The sequence below is a fragment of the Xenopus tropicalis genome, chromosome 3 (genome assembly GCF_000004195.4).
Source record: "Xenopus tropicalis strain Nigerian chromosome 3, UCB_Xtro_10.0, whole genome shotgun sequence".
NCBI lineage: Eukaryota > Metazoa > Chordata > Amphibia > Anura > Pipidae > Xenopus > Xenopus tropicalis.
This window is the reverse complement of record NC_030679.2, coordinates 149,250,166-149,275,237: the sequence shown is the minus strand read 5'-3', so window position 1 is coordinate 149,275,237 and position 25,072 is coordinate 149,250,166. Positions and strand designations below refer to the sequence as shown.

The window sequence follows — 25,072 nt, the reverse complement described above, 5'->3', positions numbered from 1 at the left end:
CATGGACTCTAAAGAAAATTTCAAAAGTGATGACAGCTGGAGACTGGTATTGAGGAATAGTATTGAATCTTCCACTAACATGAAAAATGCTAATGCATCTTCTAAGAAAGGGAATCCCACCCCCCCCCCCCAAGAAGATATATCAGATCTATAAAACTGATTAGATTTAGAAAGTTTCTTATTTCAGTATGATGAAGCTTACATTAAACTTTCATTATCGTCATAGTTCCACTTCAAATTAAATCATTCTAATCATTAATGCCATTACGTTTCATTAAGCAATTACTGAACAGTACATACAACCGTAAGTAACCGTAAGTGCATTTTTCATATCTGCACTTTTCAAGCTGTAAATCATTGGGTTAATAAAAGGAGTCCCAACAGTGTATAAAAGGGAAAGAAGTTTGCTAAAGGTCTGTGACTGGTTCCTTGTGGGAACCACATAAATACCAATGAGAGTCCCAAAAAATATGGAGACCACGGCCAAGTGGGAGCTGCAGGTGGAGAAGGCTTTCTGTCTCCCAATACTGGACACTATCTTTAGGATTTCATGGGCAATACAGATATAGGATCCAATGATGAGCAAGAAGGCGAGAACAGTCACAAGGAAAGATAATGTGACTGCCAATATCCGTGCCAAGGAGGTGTCTGAGCAGGAAAGTTCCAGGAGAGGAAAGTAATCACAGAAGAAATGGTTGATGGTATTTTGGTTGCAGAACTCTTGTGTAGCTACAGGGATCTGAGCAACTAGTGTCAAGCTAAGGGCAAGCAGCCATGACATGACAATTAATTTACAACAAAATCTGTGGTTCATTACTGTAGAGTAATGTAGAGGATTGCAGATGGCCAGATATCTGTCATAGGACATCACAGTTAGAAGGAAACACTGTAAAGCTTCACAGACACCAAATAAATAAAGTTGTACAATACAGCCAATAAGGGGTATTTTAGCTCCTTCATTCATTACAGTTCTGAGCAGGGTGGGCACAATAACATTGGACTCCAGGAGATCAGAGAAGGAGAGTTGTCGGAGAAAGAAGAACATGGGAGACTGAAGATCTTGACTGACTGTTACCAATGCTATGACAAGGGCATTTTCGGTTGTGGTCAGTATGTGAATCAAAAGAATCAAAGAAAAAGCCAGGATCCTGAAATTACTGAGATGCTGAAATCCCAAAAGGAAAATCTCAGTGACCATTGAGTGGTTTCCCATTTTTCAACCTAGGATAAAGAGAATTATATTTTGCAATTTGAATCCAATTTAGCTATTTGCAAACCCCAACTTCAGTTCATACTTATGAGAATCCTTTGCATGGAATTATTTACAACTACCAATACAAGTGTCAAATTGTTTGTCAAGGTAAATGCAGATTTTACCCAACGCATTCCCTACAGATATTACCCACCAAATTATAAAGCAGAAAGGATACAAGATATATTAGTTATTATGGGCGTATGAATGGCAGTACAGATTGACATATATTCTGATCTGGTAGAGTTACCTTCTCAAGTTCTAGAATGAAACACAGTTGTATATATTGTGGCTTCAAAGAACATCATTCTTTTCTATTTTTATCAAATGTTAATGTTTCACAATTATTCAAATATAGTACAAATAATAATAGCAAAATAATACAAATTAATAGCAAAACAATCCATAGCAGTTTGCAGCTTACAATGTTTAATGCAACCTAAAGGTCTACCTCCAATCTCCAGGAAACATAGTACCAACCTAATAAAATTATTAAATAGAGGACTTGGTCTTTTAATATTATACTAACCTGATCTCTGCCTACTCGCGTGGCCCCCAGAATGCTGTACCCAGTACAAGTGTCAAACGGATCTCTTTTTATTAACCAGCAATAGGAATATACACAAGTGGCAAATCTACTGAGACATCTCCAAAGCCTCCTGTGTAATTCAAAATAATCTGCCCATAGAGATTATCTTCACAACTTTCAGTTTATATCATTTGTTTTTTTAGGTTTGATTGTTGAGTTCACTGCTGAAATGCCCTTCAAAGTTTTGCAAAAAATATATTTGGAAAATATTTATATTCTAGTTATTTCAAAATACAGTTTCCTGTAAGGTTTTTGAAGAATGCTACGGGCCAGACATGCAATAAACAGAGAGACAACAGACCGCTTATAAATATAAGTGGATTTGGGCTCAAGGAAAATAAACAATAAGGGTGATTCTGGCTATCTTTATATGATGAGTCAACCTGCTCTACATTGTAACAGCCGTTCCTGCAAGTCCAGCCCCAGGCATTTCTTCCTATGAACATCTCCCAGAAAGAGGATCAGGCAATAATGTACTGACCTGACACCAGATACTGGCTTGGAGTTGTTCAGGTTATCTCCTTTTATTAACTGGATGCACTTAGTCTTACAAAAACATATAGGGGCAGATTTATAAATATTCTGATTTTAGTGGTTTTAGGGGTTTTTGAAACCATGACTAAGCTCATTTTCACTAAAACCACAAATTTCTAACTTCTAGTCAGTTTTAAAAAGATCCCAATTTAAAAGCACAAACAACAATGTGGAAAAATGTGGGAAAAACATGAAAAATGAATGAATTTTTCATATTGTTGCGCAAATGAAGGCATCAGTAAATATCCCAAAAACATTTAATCCATGAAGCAAAGAAAGGTCTGCTATTCAGCTCAACGGTGAATATTTTCTTTTGCAGTTTTGTCACACAGTAAATGGTAAAAATATTGTGTATGCCAATGGCGAAATGCAGAAATTTGCTGTGGATCCATGCCTACTGATAAAAAATTGCTCACCACAAGTGATGACCGAATTTTTCGCCAGTCATGGATTCGCATCGAATTTCCGCATTTCGCCATTGGTGAATTTTTTTTGCGAAACTTCTGTGACAATTTGCGGTGGAAAAATTCGTCCCCCGGTTTTTTTTTTTTTTGTCTCTTGTCAAAATTGTGCGTGGTTGTGTAAAAAAGCGCGGTCGTGTAAAAAAAGTGCGGGCAACAAAAAATAGACGTGGGTGAAAAAAAAACTAGACGTGGGTGGCAAAAAAATTGTGCGACAAATGCGTTTAGGGAATTTTTGGCTGTTTCGCGAATTTCTCCCCGTTTTGCAAATTTTCTTGCTGTTCTGCAAATTTTATAGCGAAGCAAAATGGGACAGATTTGCTCATCACTACTCATCACTACTCATCACTACTAATATACACTGTTTGCTTTGCTTGCTTTTGCTTGGACCCTGGCCTAAACCCTAATGTACAGACCCAGGCAATCATTCATCCACAATCATCAACAATCAGTCAACAGATAGCATTCTCCTATTATCTACCAAACCCCAGACTTTATTATTGTTTAACCATTTTACAGGTCTCTGGCCAGGCCTTTTGAAATGCTAGCAATATCCATGGGCTGTTGGTACCTACCTGCTACCTTAGCAGCTATACCAGTGATCCCCAACTAGTGGCTCATGAGCGACATGTTGCTCACCGACCCCTTGGATGTTGCTCCCAGTGTCCCCAAAGCAGGAGCTTATTTTTGAATTCCTGGCTTGAAATCAAGTTTTGGTTGTGTAACCCTATCCTCACCACTTCTGGCACTTTTGACAGTGTTACACTCCACGTGTGGCGCTTACCTGATGGCACGGGACAAACCTGAATCACTCCGCAGTGGTATTGGGAGAGACTGGGTACCTGGTACTTATTAGCGCAGTGCCTCCACCTAGTGGGATCCGGGAGTGCACCTACGGGTGGCCCCACTAGGAACAATAATAATGCACACACAGTACTTGATAAACGAAATAACTTTTATCTGAAATAAAGAGGAAACTAATACATATAACACTCCTATCCAAATGGCAATAAGGGCCTTACTAACTAGCTTTGCCAGCGCAAGCTATCTCACTAACTATGTACAGTCCTTTAGCTCAGTCCCAAAAGAAACAGTTTATATAGTTTAAATCTTCAAGCGCTCCTTTATTAGTTTTACTTTAAGGATACTCACTCCAGGGATCTCTTTTGGTGATTCACACAGAATCTTCAGGCGAGTCCAGCACTCACAGCCATGCAGTGCGACTACTAGCCCCTTTAGCTACTCAGATGGGATTCCCCTGCAGGTGTTTGTTCCCCCAGTCAGGACTCCTCACAGGATCTCTGTCTCTCCAGGTACAGGGTCTGCCTTCCCTGTACCAGCCTGTTCCAAAGGCCAGCTTCTTCTTATGCAGCTCCTCTCTCTGAGCCCACGTGCAGCTTCTGGAGCTCTGGGACTTTCTGTCTCCTCCCTCTGGCTTCCTCTCCCAGGCTGCTTTGCAACTTCCGGCAGCCCTGAGCTTGCTGTTCACCTTGTTGCTAGGCAGCAGCTCACAGCACAAAGTCTCAGTGCCAGCTCCCCTACAGGGAACAGCAGCAGGAGGGGGGTAAGTGCAGGGACCCAGCACTACCTCCCTACATTCTCCCCCTGCTTGAATGGGCAACGTCCTCGCTTGCCCTTTCTCACCATTCTTATTCTCCCTAACCTTTGGGGGAGATACACAGGGGAAAGCTTTCTCACTAACTGCCCTGACACTTCCCCTGCCTGAAGGTCTACGCATTCCCAGGCCCAGTCTCTTACTTTTATTGGGGGTGCCAGAGTGCTCAGAGACCATCCTCGTGCCACAGGATTTCTCTTCACAAATATCCACTTCACATGGGAAAGATGTCACATATACATCAGTGAAGTCTTCATTCCGTCCCCAGTCACAGGTGTGGGAAGTATGACCGTACCAACCACAGGTGTAACACCTCACCTGATTACGTCTCTTCCGATACCTCTTTTGGGGTGGCTTCCTCACAGCACAGCCATATGAAATAACTTCTGTAGCTGCAGCATTTTCACGTTGCGTCGGACAGTGTGGGGATATATGGCCCAACCGGCCACAACGGAAGCACTTTGGTGGGTCCCCGCGAGCACCACCTGCTTTAGGAAATGAAGAGGGTCTAGACATAGTTGACCCCTCTTCCTTTTCGGACACACGAGCCTTGAGCTGAGCAACCTGTTTTTTTAACTCAGCAATCTCTTCCGCTTTCTGCGAATCACTGGATGTCCTTTCTGAACCACGACTTTTCTTCTCTCGTCGCAGAACATTAACTTCCTCCTTTCGGATCTCCCGGATCAGCTCCTGATAAGTTGGTTCTTTCTTTCCTCTGTAGAAAGATCTCAACATCACAGCTGTGGGATCCATAGATAAAGCCCCTCTGAATAACTGTTGTAGCCTCATAGAATCAACACGATCTGTAGCAATGATTCTTCGGCAAACAAGTAATTTTAGCATTTGCTGCAGTCGCTTCAAGTACTCAGACAGATTCTCTTTTTCTTTCTGCATGCAAGACTGAAATTTGTACAACATTTCAATTTCATCTTCCACCGGTCCATATGTATCTTCCAGTACTTCTATCAACTTCTCAGGACCATCTTGTGGGCACACCTCTCGGTGGAGCTTAATTAGGTCCAATGCAGGCCCTCGCAAACTCTCTTGGATCTTGCGACATAAAGCAGGACCAGAGCCAGGCCAATCGGTAATAGCAACCAAAGCAGCATCTCTCCAGGCCTCAAAGGTCTCTTCACCTGGAGGAGTAGGTTCCATACCTGAGAATATTTTTAGTCTCTTATAATTTCCATTGTATGCCAGCTGTCTCAAATTCTCACCGACTTGGGCCAAGACTTCCACCAGCTGAGCTGCCTCAACAACATCACTTAGAGGTCGGCTCCTCCCAGCAGAGTTCAAACTTTCACATGATGCAGTGTATTTCAACTTTGTCTCAGGTATCACATCAAACAGTCTTTTAGTCACTGGGCTGTGACCAGCAGCAGGTATCTGTGGGGTGCCACTGCACAAGGGATTTGGATTCTCCAGATCGCCTCCCACTTCATCCTCACTGTCACTAAGTTCCTTCTCCTCAGGGACATCCGGTAAGACAATTTGCCAGTAATCATGGTCTTCCGCCTGTACACCACGTGCACATGTTTCTCTATTAATCTCACCAGGACTATCCACAAGCACATTTAAGAGGATGCCATCTGGGTCTCGTCGCGAAGCTACCACTCTAGGTCTATAAATAGATCCATCTGCATCTAGGATCTTGTAAATAAATTCCTCTTTAGTTTTTGGTATCATAGGGCCCACTACAGCAGTCTTTTTCGGGTTTAGGCCCAAACTCTTGCACCAGTCCAGAACACTCTGGGGACTCTCAGTAGATGACGCCATTTTGTTTCACTTTCTGTGCAACCAGGTCCCAGCCGAATCTCAGCAGTGCCTCCAAAATGTAACCCTATCCTCACCACTTCTGGCACTTTTGACAGTGTTACACTCCACGTGTGGCGCTTACCTGATGGCACGGGACAAACCTGAATCACTCCGCAGTGGTATTGGGAGAGACTGGGTACCTGGTACTTATTAGCGCAGTGCCTCCACCTAGTGGGATCCGGGAGTGCACCTACGGGTGGCCCCACTAGGAACAATAATAATGCACACACAGTACTTGATAAACGAAATAACTTTTATCTGAAATAAAGAGGAAACTAATACATATAACACTCCTATCCAAATGGCAATAAGGGCCTTACTAACTAGCTTTGCCAGCGCAAGCTATCTCACTAACTATGTACAGTCCTTTAGCTCAGTCCCAAAAGAAACAGTTTATATAGTTTAAATCTTCAAGCGCTCCTTTATTACTTTCACTTTAAGGATACTCACTCCAGGGATCTCTTTTGGTGATTCACACAGAATCTTCAGGCGAGTCCAGCACTCACAGCCATGCAGTGCGACTACTAGCCCCTTTAGCTACTCAGATGGGATTCCCCTGCAGGTGTTTGTTCCCCCAGTCAGGACTCCTCACAGGATCTCTGTCTCTCCAGGTACAGGATCTGCCTTCCCTGTACCAGCCTGTTCCAAAGGCCAGCTTCTTCTTATGCAGCTCCTCTCTCTGAGCCCACGTGCAGCTTCTGGAGCTCTGGGACTTTCTGTCTCCTCCCTCTGGCTTCCTCTCCCAGGCTGCTTTGCAACTTCCGGCAGCCCTGAGCTTGCTGTTCACCTTGTTGCTAGGCAGCAGCTCACAGCACAAAGTCTCAGTGCCAGCTCCCCTACAGGGAACAGCAGCAGGAGGGGGGTAAGTGCAGGGACCCAGCACTACCTCCCTACAGTTGCATAAAATCCAGGTATACTGGCAAACAAAGCCTCCTGCCAGTCCACATAGGGGCTACCAAATAGCCAATTATTTAGCACCCCTGGGGACTTTTTCATGCTTGTGTTACTCCCCCAAATCTTTTTGCATTTGGTAGTGACTCATGCGTAAAAAAAAAGCTTGGGGACCCCTGAGCTGTACCTGGTTACACAAGAGGGTCTGGTCACATTTCTGCATGTCCAACATCTCATTCCTAAACCAAAGGGTTTTGCCTCTATTAGCATGGTTCTTAGCATGGTTCCCACTAGATGGATTTCCATGGTCGTTTGGGTTGATGTCAGGGCTTTGTACAGTTAAATGTTTTTTTTTTTTTATTCAAACAAACCCTTTCTATATGGACCTGGCTTTGTGCATGGGGGCATTATTGTACTGAAACAGGAAAGGGCCTTCCCCAAACTGTTCCACAAAGTAGGAAGCACAGAGTTGTCAGGAATGTCATTGTATGATATATCAGTAAAATTACTCTAAACAGCCTCCAGAATGACCTACCTTTGTCCCAGCCTTCTCTCTGACCTGGTTCCTCAGTCAGAAGCTTTGCTTTGCTTCCTTGTGCAGAGTGAAGCCCCACCCCCACTTCCTGTTCAGTTCTCTCTTCAATTCGACTACCTGTAGTTGACCTGGAGAGCCTTCTGGGCATGCCTGGAGGCAGCAGGAGCCAGTCTGTGCATTACCAGGGTTTTTTTTTATGAGAGAACTGAACAGGAAATGGGGGCGGGGCTTCACTCCGTGCAAGGAAGCAAAGACAAATGATCACCTTATGACTGAGGAACCAGGTCAGAGAGAATGCTGGGACAAAGGTAGGTCATTCTGGAGGCTGTTTAGAGTAATTTTACTGATAAAAAAAGGGGACCCAAAGCCATGGAAACAGAAGCAGACCATTCCCCTAGGATCAATCAATCCCAAGCTCACCTGTGAGACCACCAGATGGAGAATGGGATTGCTCATTCCAGAACATATGCTTTTCCAATCTCAAAGTCTAATAGCGGAGTCCTTTGACAACTGCCCGCTGTAATGTGTGAGTTTTACCTGCCAAAAATTCCCCATATTTCTTTTGCTGAAGTTGCTTTCAGAGACAGTCTAAAGCACAGGAGTGAGCGTTCCATCAGAAGGCAGGTTCTTTTTTAAACTGTCTTGAGATTTTTGCCAATTAGCGTGTTCTTTAATATACTTATTTTTATTTGACTTTGGATATATGTTTGTTCTGATCTGATTAAATTGTAAAGTATTTCACAGTAGTGTGCATGTGGGTTGGCTTCATTCTAAAGAAATTGCCTTCATAATAATCAAGTGCCCTACCACTCCTGTCACCCTAGGGCTCTCATGGTTAAGGCAACATAATTCTGTTATTGATTTCAAAACCCAGGCTATAAAAGAATACACTGAAGTGGATCTTACTAAAGGGTTCCATAGAAAGTCTGCTTCTCCTGCTGGAGCTGGTTTCTTCTTCTTCAACTTATAGAAATAAATTATTGAAAACCAAGGTTTAAGCTTTGTAAAGCTTTTTATTGTATAATATTTTTAAGTGCATTTTTCATATCTGCACTTTTCAAGCTGTAAATCATTGGGTTAATAAAAGGAGTCACTACAGTGTATAAAAGGGAAAGGAGTTTGCTTATGGTCTGTGACTGGTTTCTTGTTGGAACCACATAAGTAACAATGAGAGTCCCATAAAATATGGAGACCACGGCCAAGTGGGAGCTGCAGGTGGAGAAGGCTTTTTGTCTCCCAATACTGGACACTATCTTTAGGATTTCATGGGCAATACAGATATAGGATCCAATGATGAGCATGAATGGGATAAGAATCACAGGTATAGCTGTTGCCATTGCCAATATCTGTGCCAAGGAGGTATCTGAGCAGGAAAGTTCCAGGAGAGGAAAGTAATCACAGAAGAAATGGTTGATGGTATTTTGGTTGCAGAACTCTTGTGTAGCTGCAGTTATCAAAGTAACTAGTGTAAAACTAAGGCAAAGCAGCCATGACATGAGAATTAGTCTAAAACAAAATGTGTGATTCATTATTGAAGAATAACGCAGAGGATTGCAAATGGCCAGATATCTGTCATAGGACATCACAGTTAGAAGGAAACACTGTAAAGCTTCAGAGAGAGCAAATGCTCTGACAAGGGCATTTTCAGTTGTGGTCAATATGTGAATCAAAAGAATCAAAGAAAACGTCAGGATCCTGAAATTGTTGAGATGTTGGAATCCCAAAAGGAAAATCTCAGTGACCATTGAGTGGTTCTGCATTTTTTTTACAGAGCACAAGTCCATTTAATTGTAATGGAAATCCTTTGCTTTTCCGACTTCTTTATGACTACTTGTGAATCTCTATTTTCTTCCAGATGCTGTAGAGTACATGTCCACTATAGATCTATAATAGCCTTCAAAGCAGCTCAGCAATACTGACTCCAAGGGTGCAACAAATAAAAAAAGCTAAATGACAAAACAGAGAAAAAGTACACAAAATAAATCATTGTTACTATGGCAGAACAAATTGACGTGGCATTTAAACCAGTTAGAAACACGGTTTTAGAACAAAAAACATTATGAAGTGATGTGTAAATGAACATATTTTAGTGTTCCAAAAAATACAGACTCTCCAGTAACGTAGTACCAGCTTAATAAATTAAGCATCCTGGAGACACAGTCTTTTAATATTACACTGATCTCTGGCCCCCAGAATGGTGTATCCAGTGCAAGTGTCTCTTTTTATCAACCAGCAGTCTAATATACACACATGGCAAACCTTCTGAGACATCTCCAGAGCCTCCTGTGTCACTAAAAATAAACAGTCCATAGAGTAATTAAGAGTTAGTATTTGCAAATATCAATTTCTAACAATTATTGTTGTGTAGCCTAGTTGATTAAGTGAGTTCACCATAGAAATACCCCACAACATTTTGCAAAAAAACGTTTGTCAATGGCAAAATGTGAAATTTGGCAGCGAATCCATGACTGGAGAAACATTTTGCTCATCACTATTTTTGAGGAATGCTCAGTAAACAAACAGATTGTCCAGTTGGTTATATACTTAGCACTAAAGTAGATAAGAGTGCATGGGAAGCAAATAATAGGGAATTGAGATTACTGAGCCTGGAGGGATCAAGAAGGCTTTTCTCAGTACAGAGGGAGTTAGGGCATGTGTTAATTTTGAGGGAATGATTCAGGTTTAGAGAAGGAGAGTAGATGGGTTTGGCTAGCAAATAAAGTTTGTAAGGAATAGGATGAAGAGAGCATGTAGTAAGATGTGAGGAGCGTGGAAGTTCTGAAATGCCCTCTTGAGTCACGGAGGAAATGATGGATGGCTAGGAGGACAATGCTGAGCAATTTCTTATTTCTTTTCAAAGTGCTCAGTAATATTTTGAGTAGAGAGAGGTTCTGTACACTAGGGTTGGACTCTTTAGTGTCATAACCTGTCCGGAGAAAGTTGAAGTTGAATTAGGACAGAAGCTGGTGAAGATGTTAGAGTAGTGAACCCCAACTCATGGTGAACTCATGAAACATGTTGGTAACCACCCCCTTTAATAATGTTGCACTCCGGTGTCCTTTTTTAAATTTCTGGCTTGGAGTTTTGGAAATGCAGAGCCTCCTCCAGGCTAGAAATCCACATTGACCAATCATTTTCCATGCTTGTGTGGCTCACCAATACTTTTTACATCAGAGTAAGGCTCATGAGTAAAAAGAAAGGTTGGGGATCCCTTTGAAGAAAGGAATTAATCTCTAGCTAAAAATGAATAAAGTCCAGGGTAGGGAGAATTAGATCAAAGAAGTTCTAAATACATTTTTGGTAGAAGATAGCAAAAACTATTGAACATTGTTTTCTGGAGGTGGGAATTGGCCAGTTCATATAGATGTATATAGCAGCAATCTTTCTTTTAGCCACATAGTGCACCCAATTTAAAAAAAAATGCATTGTGGCAGGCACAAACTATTGGGGGTGGCAAAGAGGCTGAAATTCTGGGAACAAATACTGAAGTGTGAAGAAAAAACTGTGAAACATGCACTTAGTTGCTAAGGTGTTTGAGCCTGGCAGAGACTTCATTATGGGATGGAAGACAATTTAACCATACAGTTACAGCAGTAAATATGAGATATGATGATGAGATGAGTAAATCAGAATTTTCGTGGCATCTTGGGTATAAATGATTGTATTTTAGAAATATTTCTTACGTGGAAGTGAGATGATTTAGTGAGTGGATATAAGGAGTGCAGAATCAAGAATAATAATATAAGTTACTGGGGTGATGGGATAATAGAGGAATCTGTATTGGTAATAGATACTTCTAAGATGTTATGGATGTTGGATGGGGGAAAGAAGGGACTAAGAAGAGAAGGAGGAGAGAGTGTTCTACAACACTCAAGGAGTATGAGTGGGTAGAGAAGTGCTATTTAGCCTTTGCCAATAACAGGTCATTAGTAAGATGTTGAGTGACTATTGTTTGCAATCTTCTTATCGAATCACAGATTAAATACAAGTTGTAAAAGTGAACCCAATACAGAACCTTGTGACACTCCACTTAGGACCATATGTCTAGTGATGAGTGAATTTTTTCGCCAGGCATGGATTTGCAGCGAATTTCTGCATTTCCGTTAAAAAATTCGCTACAGAAAAATTAATTGCGGGGAAATTTTATGTCGCATGTCAAATTGGGCAAAAAAAGACACGGGCGTGTAAAAAAAGGCGTGGTTACGTAAAAAAAGGCGAGGTTGCTTCAAAATAGGCGCGGTCGCGACAAAAAAACGCAGGCGACAAAAAATTAGACATGTGCGACAAAAAAGAAGCAGGCCACAAAAAAATTGTGCGACAAATGGGGTCTTTTCTTGCCCGACAGCCTTTGTATCACTGTTGTGATTTGATCAATTGGCTCAATGCAAGAATTTACTTTTTCACTTCTGCTCATCTTGTAGCTTCCTTTGATAGCATCAAGCATGGCTGCCATTATGTGGCTTGCCTTAGGTTCATCCTACAGTAAGTATTGTTTGACTGATTAAAGCATCCGCAACCCCTCGGGTGACAGAAGATGCACACAGGAACTTTTATGTTGGAACAAATATCTCTCAGGATTTTAAGTTCTCCTACCAAGGATGAAATATTGGAGTTTGTAAGAAACTTACCAGCTATCCCAATATATCAGACCATGGACTCTAAAGAGAAGGTCAGAATGCTAAAGTCAATTCACATGGAGCCTGATATTATGTATATGGCTAGCCTGAAGTATGGGAGCTCCCACTCTGAAACAGAATATATACTGGTCACACAATACAGTCTGATTACACAATAGGGATCACACATCTGCATGTCCAACATCTCATTCCCAAACCAAAGGGATATGAAATTGCCTCTCTTAGCATGGTTCCCACTAGATGGATTTCCATGGTCGTTTGGGTTGATGTCAGGGCTTTGTACAGTTTTTATCCAAACAAACTCTTTCTATATGGACCTGGCTTTGCGCATGGGGGCATTATTGTACTGAAACAGGAAAGAGGCTTCCCCAAACTGTTCCACAAAGTAGGAAGCATAGCGTTGTCAGCAATGTCATTGTATGATATCTAGTATAAAGAAATCCAAAGCAACTGGACTTGTTAAGTAATCATTGAAGATGTTTCACTACTCATCCGAGCAGCTTCTTCAGTTCAAATGGTATGGGAAGTCCTCACCATACGTACTCTTCCACTCATCCAATCACAATGGCACATTGTAACTCTTCAGAAAGGTGACATCTGAAACTCACAGAGGTGGGAATGCTGTGGAGTAACTTTGATAGGATTACCAAAGTATCATGCAACTCATCAAAAGAGGTGTTACATTAATGGATGTGTAAAGAGTTCTGAAACTGCCGGGGTACAGATGGATTAGTGGAAGAGTACATATGCTGAAGACTTCCCATACCAGTCAGTTGAACTGAAGAAGCTGCTCGGATGAGTAGGGAAACGTCTTCAATGATTACTCAGCAAGTCCAGTTGCTTTAGATTTATTTATACTAGATATACCATGACCTGGATGAATGAAAATCTTCATAGTCATTGTATGATGGAGCCTTAAGGTTTGCTTTTATGGGACACAAAGCCCAGTCCAAACCATGGAAACTGCAGCAAATCATTTATTCTTCTCCACCAAACTTTATATCTAGCATTATAGAACTCCAACTTATGCTGGAAATACAATATAGGATCTGGTGATCTGGCCCACATATGGTTTCATTGTCTAAAAATACAAACCTACTGGTCCCAGATATCTGTCATCTGAGATAATAGGTTGCCAAGTTAAACTTACTGCTTCCTCCTTCCCCCCCAGCCGCCTCCCACTTACTTCCTCCCGAGGACTGCAGCCAGAAGGACCAGGCAAGCGATCTGTGCTTCAGGACAGGTAAGTGCAATTTTTTTTTTAATTTACACACACTTTTACACACACTTACATACATTTACACACATTTACACACACATACAGCACACAATTTACCACAGGTTTTTTGTTTTTTTTCATTTAGCACACTTATATACACTTACAGTATATACACTCATATACGCACTTACACAGTCACACAATTTTCCATGTGTACACATATGTATACACACTCACAAAAACTTTTTAAATTTTTTTTTCTGACTACTAATTACACTGTTGTGTGACTTATTTTGTTGTTTCACTAATTTGCACAATTTTTTTTGCATTTTTTATCCCTGTATCAGTGTTCCTGATAGCTTTGTCATGTGTAACTTTGGTGTATAAAAATAACTTTAACTATTTTGAATTAATCAGAATGTGTACGTTCCAAAACTATATGGTTTTCTGGGGGTCTCTGCATAGTTAGGGGGGCTTACAGCACATAATACGCTGACAGGGGACTCTGTATGCAAAAGCTGAGTTGGCGAGAAATCCATATGTGCTATTTTCATTTTGGGGTCAGTACATACCACAGACTTTGGTATATCTATGCATATTGGGCATCAAACCGTTCAGTAGACCTTAGGTGTTCCTATTTGGGGTGATTTGCCATTGTACGCAAGAAATTGTGTGAGATAAATGCGGCAAATTGCAACATTTTTATGCAATTTTCTGAAATGTAATAAAAACCACTAAATTTAGGAAAGCTTTGCAGATTGGTAGTTTGGTGTAGAAAGGACTCTTTACCCTTGTTGGATTTGTCAGAATGTGTACTTTTCAAAAATATATGGTTTTCTGAGGTTTTCTGTACAGTTTGGGGGTCTTACGGCACATAGGGCTTTTTTTGCAGAAATTGAGTTGGCAGCTGGTATAATTCCTATGCACTATTTTAATTTGTGTGCCTCTGTACACCACATACTTTGGTAAATTTTTGCATATTGGGCATCAAACTGTTTAGTAGACCACTGGCATTCATATTTAGGGAGATGTGTCATTATATTTAAGATAAATTTGGCAAATTTCAACAATTTTAGGCCTTTTTCAGAAAAGTCATAGAAACCATTAAATTTAGGAAAGCTTTCCAGATTGGTACTTTGGTGCAGAAAGTCTTCTTTACCCATGAATTTTTCAGAATGCGTACTTTCCAAAAATATATAGTTTTTAGGAGTCACACTACATTTCTGCAGCTTTTACCCCTCATAAAACTGCCATGTGTTTATGAATTAGGTAAAGGTAAGCCATGTAATTAGTGGCACAAGGTATATTTGGGGGTCTCTAGGTGCCATGTGCTTTGATAAACCTATGTACAGTGGGCATCAAACTGTTCAGTAGACCTCTGGTGTTCATATTTAGGGTGTTTTATCTTGGTACCTAATGACCTGTAGAAAATAAGATGCTGCATAGTGGAAGTTTTGAGGTGATTTTTGGAAATGTCATAAAAATCTGCAAACTTAGGAAAGTTTTGTGGCTTTGTACTTTGGAGTAGAAAGACATGGGCACCCATTTTGAATTCAGGGCAATGTGTAATTTTTAAAAATATATGGATTTCTGGGGTGAACATACTTTTTTGTAGTGTTATCCCACATAAAATGATGTAAATGTGTTGATTTTGTAGGAGGTGAAATGATAGCTCATATGGGGGTATGTTCACATTGGGGCCCCTACATGCCACATACTTAGGTAAACCTATACATATTGGGCATCAAACTGTTCAGTGGACCCCTGGGGTTCATATTTAGGGTGCTTTAACTTGGTACCTAATGCTACGTGGGAGAGAAGATGCTGCAAAATGGAACCTTTTTGGAACTGTCATCAAAATTGCCAATTTTAGAAAAGCTTTGCGGCTTGGTACTTTGGAGTAGAAAGACATGGGTACCCATTTTAAATTTGGGGGAATGTGTACTTTCCAAAAATATATTGCTTTCTGAGATGAACATACTTTTTTGTGGTGTTGTCCCCCATAAAATGATGTAAATGTGTTGATTTTGCAGGAGCTGAAATGAAAGAAATGATAGATCATATGGAGATATGTTCACATTGGGGCCCCTACATGCCACATACTTAAGTACATATTGGTCATCAAACTGTTCAGTGGACCCCTGGCATTCAAATTTAGGGTGTTTTATTTGGTTACTTTATGACCTGTAGGAGATAAGATACTTTTTAAAAATGTACCAAATTTTGATAAAAAACAATAACTTTAGGAAAGCATTGTAACTTGGTAGTTTGGAGCAGACAGACAGTTGTGCCTATTCTGGATTCCCCAGAATCTGTTCTTTCCAAAAAATGTATAATTTTCTGGGATAAACCTTCTGTTTCTGGTATGTGTGTTTATTTTATGGAAAATATGATTTTTTAAATTTTTTTACACATTTAGATGCTTATATCTTGTTACAGAATTGGAATTACACAAAAATTCTACCATATTTTGAAAGCTTAGGTTGTCCTGAAAAGAACGATATTTTGTTTTTCTGGGTAAACTAGAAGTCCCCCCGAGGAAAGGCCCCTAAAGTGAAACATTGCAAAATGTTCAAAAACTGTCTGGCAATACAAGTTCCGCTTTGACCAAAAGGGCTGGAAGTGAAAGGGTTAAATACGCTTATTATACATACCAATGCCATTATGTTTTATTAACAACTAAGGGGAAAAATACAATTGTAAACCAAGGTTTAAGCTTTGTAAATGTTTTTTATTGTATAATATTTTCAAGTGCATTTTTCATATCTGCACTTTTCAAGCTGTAAATCATTGGGTTAATAAAAGGAGTCACTACAGTGTATAAAAGGGAAAGGAGTTTGCTAATGGTCTGTGACTGGTTTCTTGTGGGAACCACATAAGTAACAATGAGAGTCCCATAAAATATGGAGACCACGGCCAAGTGGGAGCTGCAGGTGGAGAAGGCTTTTTGTCTCCCAATACTGGACACTATCTTTAGGATTTCATGGGCAATACAGATATAGGATCCAATGATGAGCATGAATGGGATAAGAATCACAGGTATAGCTGTTGCCATTGCCAATATCTGTGCCAAGGAGGTATCTGAGCAGGAAAGTTCCAGGAGAGGAAAGTAATCACAGAAGAAATGGTTGATGGTATTTTGGTTGCAGAACTCTTGTGTAGCTGCAGAAATCACAGTAACTAGTGTACAACTAAGGCAAAGCAGCCATGACATGGCAATTAGTCTAAAGGAAAATGTGTGGTTCATAATAGAAGAATAACGCAGGGGATTGCAGATGGCCAGATATCTGTCATAGGACATCACAGTTAGAAGGAAACACTGTAAAGCTTCAGTGATACTAAAGAAATAAAGTTGTACAATACAGCCAATAAGGGATATATTTATTCCTTCATTCATTACAGTACTGAGCAGGGTGGGCACAATAACCACAGACAGCAGGAGATCAGAGAAGGAGAGTTGTTGGAGAAAGAAGAACATGGGAGACTGAAGACCTCGGCTGACTGTTACCAATGCTATGACAAGGGCATTTTCATATACGGTCAGTATGTGAACAAAGAGAATCAGTGCAAAAGTCAGTGTCTTAAAATTGTTGAGATGTTGGAATCCAAAAAGAAAAATCTCAGTGACCATTGAGTGGTTCTGCATTTTTTTTTACAGAACAGAAGTTCATTTAATTGTAATGGAAATCCTTTGCTTTTCTAACTTCTTTATGACTACTTGTGAATCTAAATCTATATCTATAACATTGTACCAACCGTTTTCCAAGCTTAATAAATTGAGCATCCTGGAGACACAGTCTTTCAATATTACACTGAGCGGATCTCTGGCCCCCAGAATGGTGTATCCAGTGCAAGTGTCAAAGAGTTCTCTTTTTATCAAGCAGCAGTCTAATATACACACATGGCAAACCTTCTGAGACATCTCCAGAGCCTCCTGTGTCACTAAAAATAAACAGTCCATAGAGTAATTAAGAGTTTGTATTTGCAAATTTCAACTTCTAACTATTATTGTTGTATAGCCTAGTTGATTAAGTGAGTTTACCATTGACATACCCCACAATATTTTGCAAAAAAAAAACAAATTTGCCAATGGCAAAATGTGACATTTCGCACTGAATCCATGACTGGATAAACATTTTGCTCATCACTATTTTTGAGGAATGCTCAGTAAACAAACAGATTGTCCAGTTAGTTACATACTTGGCACTAAAGCAGATTAGAGTGCATGGGAAGCAAATAATAGGGAATTGAGATTACTGAGCCTGGAGGGATCAAGAAGGCTTTTCTCAATACAGAGGGAGTTAGGGCAGGTCTTAATTATGAGGGAATGATTCAGGTTTAGAGAGGGACTATGGACTAGATGGGTTGGGCTTGCAATAAGAAGCTTGTAAGGAATAGGATTAAAAGACCATGTAGGAAGATGTGAGGAGCGTGGAACTCCTGAAATGTCCTATTGAGTCACAGAGGGACTGGTGGATGGCTAGGAGGACAATGTGGAGAAATTTCATTTCTTATTTCTTTTTAAAGTGCTCAATAATATCCTGAGTAGAGAGAGGTTCTGTACACTAGTGTTGGACTCTTTAGTGTCATAACCTGGCAGGAGAAAGCTCATTCAGGGCAATGGTAAGTGTGTAACAAAGGAAATTGAATTAGGACAGAAGCTAGTGAAGATGTGAGAGCAGTGAACCCCAACCAGTGACCCCTTGATAATGCTGCACTCAAAGTAGGTGTCCGTTTTTTTGTCTTGGAGGCAAGTTGAGGGTGTAGGCAAGAAGGAGCATTAGTAGACCATGTACAAGGGGTACTTTAAAAACTGGTGCATCTTTTAGCGCACAGCAAACAAAATGTTACCACATAAACATGAGATAAACTGGTGGGCATCCTCTCTTGTTGTCCTCAGAGGGGGCTACTGCTATGTCTGCAATTGTGAGTATGATCTAACCCTGTGAGCTAATTGTCTGGGACAATAAACCTAATTATCATTTGTTCATCAGCAAAAACCTTTTGGAGTCCATTATTTTCCATTTATTTTACACACAGCATCAGCGAGTTGTAGTTGCACTGCGCCCCGGGATATTTCCACTTAGCAAAAGCTCGTCTGAGGGATTGAGTCCCATGTACCCCATAATCTAAACCCATTCTGGCTGGCACTGCCTGTTTTTACAGCCAAATAAGGGGTTACACACCATTGAACTGTGGGGAAGCTGAAACATCCATGCACACAAGGCTTTTGGTGACAAAGTCAACTTGCAGCTGGCTGAAAAAAGTCAGTCAGTGATTGGTTGCTATGGGTTACTACCCATCTGCCAATTGGCCCAGTGTTCATAAATGAGCCCCAGTAAACCCATGTTCTGTTTAGGGTAGGCTAAACTAAAAAGGGCCAAAAGTACAGATTATGAACCTTAGCCATACTGAAGAGTAGTCAATAGTGGTGTTTTAGAATGCACTACAGTCTGATATTATTTATAGCTGCTCAGTTTATAGAAATACAGATTAGTCTTATATTATTAATGTATAACCATTTTACAGGTCTATGGACAGGACTTTTGAGATGCTAGCAATATCCATGGGTTATTGGTACCTACCTGCTACCTTAGCAGCTATACCAGTGATCCCCAACTCATGAGCAACATGCTCACTGACCCCTTGGATGTTGCTCCCAGTGACTCCAAGCAGAAGATTATTTTTGAATTCCTGGCGGTTTGATTTATTTTTTTTGATTGCATAAAATCCAGGTATACTGGTAAACAAAGAATCCTGTAGGCTGCCAGTCCACATAGGGGTACCAAATAGCCAATTAAAGCCTTTATTTGGCACCCCTGGGGACTTTTTTCATTCTTGTGTTGCTCCCCCAAATCTTTTTACATTTGATAGTGGCTCATGGGTAAAAAAAAAAAGTTTGGGTACCCCTGTGCTGTACCTGGTCACACTATAGAGTCTGGTTACACAATAGGGTCTGGTCACACATCTGAATGTCCAACATCTCATTCCCAAACCAAAGGGATATGAAACTGCCTCTCTTAGCATGGTTCCCACTAGATGGTTGTTTGGGTTGATGTCAGGGCTTTGTACAGTTAAATGTTTTTTTATCCAAACAAACCCTTTCTATATGGACCTGGCTTTGTGCATGGGGGCCTTATTGTACTGAAACAGGAAAGGGCCTTCACCAAACTGTTCCACAATGTAGAAAGCACATCGTTGTCAGGAATGTCATTGTATGATATCTAGTATAAATAAATCTAAAGCAACTGGACTTGTTAAGTAATCATTGAAGACGTTTCATTACTCACCCGAGCAGCTTCTTCAGTTCAACTGACTGGTATGGGAAGTCCTCAGCATATATACTCTTCCATTAATCCAATCACAATGGCACGTTGTAACTCTTCAGAGAGGTGACACCTGAAACTCACAGAGGTGTGAATGCTGTGGAGTTACTTTGAAAGGATTACCAAAGTATCATGCAACTCATCGAAACAGCTGTTACTTGTTAGAGTTGCATAAATGGATGAGTGAAAAGTTCAGAAACTGCCGGGGTACAGATGGATTAGTGGAAGGGTTTATATGCTGAGGACTTCCCATACCAGTCAGTTGAATTGAAGAAGCTTCTCGGATGAGTAGGGAAACGTCTTCAATGATTACTCAGCAAGTCCAGTTGCTTTAGATGTATTTATTCTAGATATACCATGACCTGGATGAATGAAAATCTTCATAGTCATTGTATGATGGAGCCTTAAGGTTTGCTTTTATGGGACCAAAAGCCCAGTCCAAACCATGGAAACTGCAGCAAATCATTCATTCTTCTCCACCAAACTTTATATCTAGCATTATAGAACTCCAACTTATGCTGGAAATACAATATAGGAAAAGGCGATCTGGCCCACATATGGTTTCATTGTCCAAAAGTACAAACCTACTGATCCCAGATATCTGCCATCTGCCATCTGAGATAATAGGTTGCCAAGTTAAACTGGAAGCTTTATTCATAGTGCTGTCTCATAGATACGAGCCTACTGACACCAGTAATAGAGATCTTTTACTCCAATAGCTGGTATTAGCTAATGCACTTTTTCCAAAACATTGGAGGAAAGAGACTCCACCTACAATAGATAAGTGGTACCAGATAGCAAATGAAATATGTTTAATGGAAGACTTTACAGCATCAATAAAAAAAAATCTCAAATACACAACTACTTGGCTAAAAGTTAAAGAATTGTGTTTGACAAAAATTGGCATTTTTGATAACTATAAGCAAAGGTAGTATTATGCTATGAACCAAATTATTTTATTGTAAAATATTTTCAAGTGCATTTTTCATATCTGCACTTTTCAAGCTGTAAATCATTGGGTTAATAAAAGGAGTCACTACAGTGTATAAAAGGGAAAGGAGTTTGCTAATGGTCTGTGACTGGTTTCTTGGGGGAACCACATAGGTAACAATGAGAGTCCCATAAAATATGGAGACCACGGCCAAGTGGGAGCTGCAGGTGGAGAAGGCTTTTTGTCTCCCAATACCGGACACTATCTTTAGGATTTCATGGGCAATACAGATATAGGATCCAATGATGAGCATGAAGGGGAAAAGAACTACAGGGACAGATACTGTGATTGCCAATATCTGTGCCAAGGAGGTGTCTGAGCAGGAAAGTTCCAGGAGAGGAAAGTAATCACAGAAGAAATGGTTGATGGTATTTTGGTTGCAGAACTCTTGTGTAGCGACAGGGATCTGAGCAACTGGTGTAATGCTAAGGGCAAGCAGCCATGACATGGCAATTAGTTTAACACAGACTCTGTGGCTCATTAGTGAAGAATAACGCAGGGGATTGCAGATGGCCAGATATCTGTCATAGGACATCACAGTTAGAAGGAAACACTGTAAAGTTTCAGTGATACCAAATAAATAAAGTTGTACAAAACAGCCAATAAGGGATATTTTAGCTCCTTCATTCATTACAGTTCTGAGCAGGGTGGGCACAATAAGCACAGACAGCAGGAGATCAGAGAAGGAGAGTTGTTGGAGAAAGAAGAACATGGGAGACTGAAGACCTCGGCTGACTGTTACCAATGCTATGACAAGGGCATTTTCAGCTGTGGTCAGTATGTGAATCAAAAGAATCAAAGAAAAAGTCAGGATCCTGAAATTGTTGAGATGCTGAAATCCCAAAAGGCAAATCTCAGTGACCATTGAGTGGTTCTGCATTTTTTTAAAGAGCAAAATTCCATTTAATTGTAACAGAAATCCTTTGCTTTTCCGACTTCCTTATGACTACTTGTGAATCTATATTTTCTTTCAGATGCTGTAGAGTACATGTCCACTATAGATCTATAATGGCCTTCAGAGCAGCTCAGCAATACTGACTCCAAGGGTGCAACAAAGGGGCTTAGTATATAAGAAATGGAGGAATATGAGCCTATAAAGAAGGGTTTTTAGCTGCTAAATGACAAAACAGACAAAAAGTAGACAAAATAAATCGTTACTATGGCAGAACAAATTGACGTGGCATTCAAACCATTTAGAAACACAGTTTTAGAACAAAAAACATTATGCAGTGACGTGTAAATGAACATATTTTAGTGTTTAATGTGACCCAGTTTTACCTTGAATCCCCAGTAACATAGTACCAACCGTAGTACCAGCTTAATAAACTGAGCATCCTGGAGACACAGTCTTTCAATATTACACTGAGCGGATCTCTGGCCCCCAGAATGGTGTATCCAGTGCAAGTGTCAAAGAGTTCTCTTTTTATCAAGCAGCAGTCTAATATACACACATGGCAAACCTTCTGAGACATCTCCAGAGCCTCCTGTGTCACTAAAAATAAACAGTCCATAGAGTAATTAAGTTTGTATTAACAAATTTCAATTTCTAACTATTATTGTTGTATATCGATTAAGTGAGTTCACCATTGAAATACCCCACAACAAAATTTGCCAATGGCAAAAGGTGAAATTTTGCAGCAAATCCATGCTTGGAGAAAAAATTTTCTCATCACTATTTTTGAGGAATGCTCAGTAAACAAGCAGATTGTCCAGTTGGTTATATACTTAGCACTAAAGTAGATTAGAGTGCATGGGAAGCAAAAAGTTGGGAATTGAGATTACTGAGCCTGGAGGGATCAAGAAGGCTTTTCTCAGTACAGAGGTAGTTAGGGCAGTCCTTAATTTTGAGGGAATGATTCAAGTTTAGAGAGGGACAATGGACTAGATGGGTTGGGCTTGAAAAAAAAGCTTGTAAGGAATAGGATTAAGAGAGAATGTAGTAAAATGGTGGATGGCTAGGAGGACAATGCTGAGCAATTTCATTTCTTATTTCTTTTTAAAGTGCTCAATAATATCTTGAGTAGAGAGAGGTTCTGTACACTAGTGTTGGACTCTTTAGTGCCATAACCTGGCAGGAGAAAGCTCATTCACGGCAATGGTAAGTGTGTTACAAAGGAAGTTGAATTAGGACAGAAGCTAGTGAAGATGTGAGAGCAGTGAACCCCAACCAGTGACTCATGAAACATGTTGCTAACCGCCCCTTTGATAATGCTGCACTCAAAGTAGGTGTCCATTTTTTAATTTTTGCCTTAGAGGCAAGTTTTGGAAACACAGAGCCTCCTGCAGGCTAGAAGTCCACATGGGCCAATCACAGCCCTTATTTGGCACCCGCAAAGAATTTTTTCATGCTTGTGTGGCTCACCAATACTTTTTACATAAGATTGTGGCTCATGAGTAAAAAAACGTTTGGGGTCCCTTTGAAGAAAGGAAAAGGAGAAATGGAACATGTCTAGACCATGCATTTTTATCGCTGGGCAGTAGCTCACAAGTTTTTCAGCTGTTATTATGCACATTCTCAACATCGAGAGTCATGTAAAGTAGTGATGGGCGAAATGTTTTGCCAGCCAAGCGGCGAATTTCCTCGTTTCACCATTGGCGGATAGTTTCGCGAAACGGATGGAAAAATTTGCTGCGGAAAAATTCTCTGCGCGTCCAGAAATTGTCGCCCACATCAAAAGAATAGCTGCAGGCGACGAAAGAATAGCCACGCAATGAAATAATAGCTGTGCGAGAAAATAATAGCCGCTGGCGACAAAAGAATATTGGCTGGCGACAAATTTTTGTTGACGAGCAACATTTTCTCCATTTCGCTGGTTTTCCTCAGTTTGGCGAATCTTTTGAAAGATTCGCAAATTTTTGGGCGAAACGAAACGGGACAGATTCGCTCATCACTAGTGTAAAGTTTATTGCCATGGAACCCTTTTCAATGGAGCAATGATTCCTCATCCAAAACTCTAATGGACAAATCTGAGGTTGGAATATCAAGAGAACGCTAACTGACTGAATGCATGAAGCTAATGGTAAGCTTTGGTGGAGGAGGAATAATGTCCTGGGCCTGTTTTTCATGGTTTGCTCACGTTCCCTGATTTCAAACAAATGTTAACTCTACTTGGCAATTCCATTCTTCCTACCTTGTCACAATAGTTTAGGGAAGGTCCTTTCCTCTCCCAGCATGACAATGCAGTACAGAGCCCTAAGCTCAAACCAACTGAAACCCTGTGGGATGAAATGAAATGCTGACTATGAGCAAGGCAAGATCCCTAACATCAGTGCCCAACCTTACTAATGCATTTGGGGCAGCATGGAATCACATTCCACAATGAACTAGAGGAACCCCTGCACAGAAGGCTGTTATGGCAGTAAAGTGAGGTCCAATGTTATAATTATAAAATGAGATGTTTGACAGGTAGGAATCACTTGGGGATAAAGTGTAAACTGTTTTCCAACACATGTTTGGCACAAGAGACGAACCCCCTTCACTGTTACATCAGGCAGAAAACAGGACGGGTGTCCATTACAGGGGAGTAGGCAAAAAGGAGCATGTCAGGAATGTCATTGTATGATGGAGCCTTAAGGTTTGCTTTTATGGGACACAAAGCCCAGTCCAAACCATGGAAACAGCAGCAAACCATTCATTCTTCTCCACCAAACTTTACATCTACCATTATAGAACTCCAACTTATGCTGGAGATATAAAATATAGGAAAAGGCGATATGGCCCACATATAGTTCATCGCCCAAAACTACAAACCTACTGGTCCCAGATATCTGCCATCTGCTCTGAGATAATAGGTTGCCAAGTTAAACTGGAAGCGTTATTCATAGTGCTGTCTCATAGATACGAGCCTACTGACACCAGTAATAGAGATCATTTACTCCAATAGCTGGTATTAGCTAATGCACTTTTTCCAAAAATTGGAGAAAAGAGACTCCGCCTACCACAGATAAGTGGTACCAGATAGCAAATGAAATATGTTTAACCCTTTAACTGCGAACAAGGTGCCTTCTGCAGAAGCGGCACAAGAGTTTTTAGCGATGACAGCCCCCTGGGCAATATCCTTGTATTAGTGTTCCTGATCTGTTTTTAGCATAACTTTGCCAGGTGTAACTTTGGTGTACAAAAATAACTTTGCCTATTTTGAATTCATCAGAATGTGTACGTTCCAAAACTATATGGTTTTCTGGGGGTCTCTGTATAGTTAGGGGG

The 25,072-nt window shown here is 40.5% G+C and overlaps 2 protein-coding genes across 2 annotated transcripts; both read right to left on the bottom strand.

Annotated features, from left to right (window-relative positions):
- Positions 1 to 16,300: 16,300 nt before the first annotated feature.
- On the bottom strand, positions 16,301 to 17,011 carry LOC116409616 (olfactory receptor 10A5-like; the record flags this gene model as incomplete). Its single annotated transcript, XM_031898345.1, has 1 exon — positions 16,301 to 17,011. A coding segment is annotated over one exon (711 nt), but the record flags the coding sequence as incomplete, so codon positions are not given.
- Positions 17,012 to 20,851: 3,840 nt separating this feature from the next.
- Positions 20,852 to 21,472, bottom strand: LOC116409527 (olfactory receptor 11L1-like; the record flags this gene model as incomplete). Its single annotated transcript, XM_031898183.1, has 1 exon — positions 20,852 to 21,472. A coding segment is annotated over exon 1 (549 nt), but the record flags the coding sequence as incomplete, so codon positions are not given.
- Positions 21,473 to 25,072: the final 3,600 nt, after the last annotated feature.